This window comes from Limulus polyphemus, unplaced genomic scaffold (genome assembly GCF_000517525.1).
Source record: "Limulus polyphemus unplaced genomic scaffold, Limulus_polyphemus-2.1.2 Scaffold11169, whole genome shotgun sequence".
Lineage (NCBI taxonomy): Eukaryota > Metazoa > Arthropoda > Merostomata > Xiphosura > Limulidae > Limulus > Limulus polyphemus.
Window position 1 is genome coordinate 13,066 of NW_013676779.1, and position 3,032 is coordinate 16,097.

The 3,032-nt window shown below is 29.6% G+C and overlaps 1 protein-coding gene across 1 annotated transcript in view; it reads left to right on the forward strand.

Annotated features, from left to right (window-relative positions):
• Positions 1-1,778, forward strand: part of LOC106476664 (histone deacetylase 10-like) — a gene marked incomplete at its 3' end in the record, with an annotated part of 10,620 nt that extends 8,842 nt beyond the window's left edge. Inside the window, exon 6 of the mRNA XM_022380472.1 lies at positions 1,652-1,778. Coding sequence (XP_022236180.1) covers positions 1,652-1,778 — 127 coding nt within the window. The remainder of the gene's footprint in view (positions 1-1,651) is intronic.
• Between the last annotated feature and the right edge of the window lie 1,254 nt (positions 1,779-3,032).

Here is a 3,032-nt window from a genome sequence, read left to right on the forward strand (position 1 = left end):
TATCTATGGCCTTCAAAAAGTTGACGACTCTACATGAGGATGCCGTTGTAACGTTTAACGTTGAATATTATTTATGATTTTAACTTTATACACAAGTGCCAAAATACTATAACTCTTTCAGGAGTCATTGTTTTAGAAAGTATGACATCACAGAATAATGTCAATATAAACACGAACAACTGATTTTTACTCACATTTTTTGTGTTAAGGATTCATCAAATACACATAGAAAGCTGTAGTCTGTTTTGTTTAACACTTGACTATATTAAACTCTGTAACGGGTTTTAGCAAAACGTGTAATATAATGTATATGCAAGATAGGATTATATTTGTTATAACTTTTTCTTTTAAAATGTTCTTTAAACAAATTAAATATATTTTACATAGATGCTGCACTACCAATAGTGGTAACTTTTTTAACCTAAGCCTCTTTTATGAAATTATCATGCAACGTTTCTTTGTGAAACGAAGGATTTTAATATAGTTGTTATATCCAGAGATATAAACAAGTTTACCATACGTTTCGTATCGATGATACTTGTATTAAAATCCCTTTTTGAATCAAAACATCTCGTGTGAAAAGTTAATCTTCTAACTTTTGTTAAGTAAAATTTTACATAAACTTCTTTTGTTAGTTAATTTCATCAACATTTGGAGTCTATATTAATGAATCTACGTTTATAAGTATATTAGGGTGCTGAAATATCTCGGCAGAAATAATAGCGTAGATTGAAAAACTTTCTTAGTAAAGATGTGTACCAAGTTTATTCTTAGATAAATGTGCCATCATGGATGAAAATAATGATTCATCTATCTTATGTTTGTTTCTAAATAACAAGGAAGTGAATAATATTTTATTAGAAGTCTGAGGGAGTTTTGATTCATGTATTATCAAGCCTGTTTAGCCAACATAGTTTGTTGATAGTTGACGTAATTTGATATTTTCCATATTTATTTTCACATTTAAGGAGAATACGCATTACAACAAAATGACATCCTCTTAATTACTGTCTGTAGGAATTTTAATTTCACTTGTTTATAACCTGCAGATAAATTTTGAACAGAAGTGAGTTTTGTATTCATTAAAAATCCAATGTACTACCCAGAAAAATATAATTGGTTTTATTTAAGCCAATATTTCTCCATTACGGCTTAGTCTGGGAAAATGAGACACTTAGCAAATGTCTTGTTTATTGCTCTCCGATGAAGCCATAATGGCTTAAATAAAACCAATTATATTTTTAACGAATCCAATTCTCTATTCTGCACTACAAATCTTAAACTCTCACAATAAGTTTTCCATTATTTGTTTATTTTTGTTTTTGATTCAAGTATTGTAATTCATCCATGAGATAGTGTTGCTTGGTGAATGAATTGTAGTGATAGTGGAGTTCTGAACGTAAATATTTAATGATCAGATCTTTACTGAGAAGAATACTTTGTTTCATCAAGACTATTAACAATTGGTTCATCCTGTACTTCATTTTTATTAAATGTTTTGTAAATATTAAGGCAGCTGAAAATTGTGCTAAAAGTATCTATGTCTATCGCAGGAAATTAATTATATGATGTTGTTTTTTGTTAACACTTACAACTTCCAGTTCTAGAGGTTATAATTTCCTGTATCTAATAATTTCTTAAATTATTTTAGGGTTCTGTATTTTTCAATCCATCTCTATGAGCATGGTGCTTTTTGGCCAGAACTTCGAGAATCTAATTTTGACTATGTGGGAGAAGGTTCTGGAAAAGGTTTCAATATTAATGTTCCATTGAATAAGGTATTTTCCATAATTTATTTTTAAACTTGTGTCTAACTGGCGAGCCTATGTTCAGTTCAGTAACTTCAGTGTACATATGTGATGTTCTACCTATACATATAAACTTCTTCTGATTAAAAACATTTTGTGGTTTAGAACCCAAAAAGTCTTGAAATTACATTTCATATTGTATTTATATCCAACTACTTAAAGTAATCCAAATGTTTTATTGTTCACTTCTAGATCACGTGTGAGTGTGTGTTTTCATTTTAGACTATATTAAGTGGCCTACTCATTCACAGAGAAGACATAGGGCTTCTCGGGGTGACATGGGGTGTCAGATCCAACATCTCCCAGGGTTTTCTAAGGTTATATGCCAGGTTTGGTGACAATCAGTCAAGTCGTTCACCATTGTATACAGTTGTCACATGATCCAGTTTAAAAAGTAAAACATGAAATTTGATTATTGCCATATCCCTGTTATGTTGTTTTCGTTAAAAAATTTGTCCTATTTATAACTGAAAAACTCCTGCTTCTGTTGGTTTTTATGTTTTTGGTGTAGGTTACACTTCTTCGTACCTAGTTATTTGGAAGGCAGTTTTTTTTTTAAAAAGCTACCTACAGCTCTAAACCATGATCAGTTTTTAACATTTTTACAATTGGCTCTAAAGGGCACTGAAAAATAATACATTTCTAACTCTAACTTTGAAAAAACTTGTAAATTATAGATTAAATCTTTTAGCTTTTTATTCTACGGTGAACAACAACAATTCAAAACCCAAGTTAACCTTTTAATGTTTCTAATATCACTGTATGATAATTGCTTGATTAAAATGTTATATACACTTTCATGTCTTTTATGTAAATGTTTTGAGTGATAATTTGATACACTTTCATACACTGATTTTTCTCAACTAAATCAATGACGACGTGTTTAATTTGATACGGAAGTCTGACAGATTAATTTATTTCAATAACTATAACTAATTACAACTGTATCTAACTACTGATTCATCAAACGTCTTAAATCGATGGTTTTGAAGCTTACGCGCACTAGTTTTTGTTTACAATTTTTTGAAGTACAAAACAAGAACTAACTTATAAAACCTAGTACCAAGAAGTAATATTTTTAACTCATTAATGGGAAGTACGTGTTTGTTTTTCTCTGTCACAATTGAAGAATATATGGTGAGAATTTTGTCAATTTTAAGGGAAGAAAACACTGATAAGTCTGAGAATTTTGTCAATTTTATGGGAAGAAAACACTGATAAGTC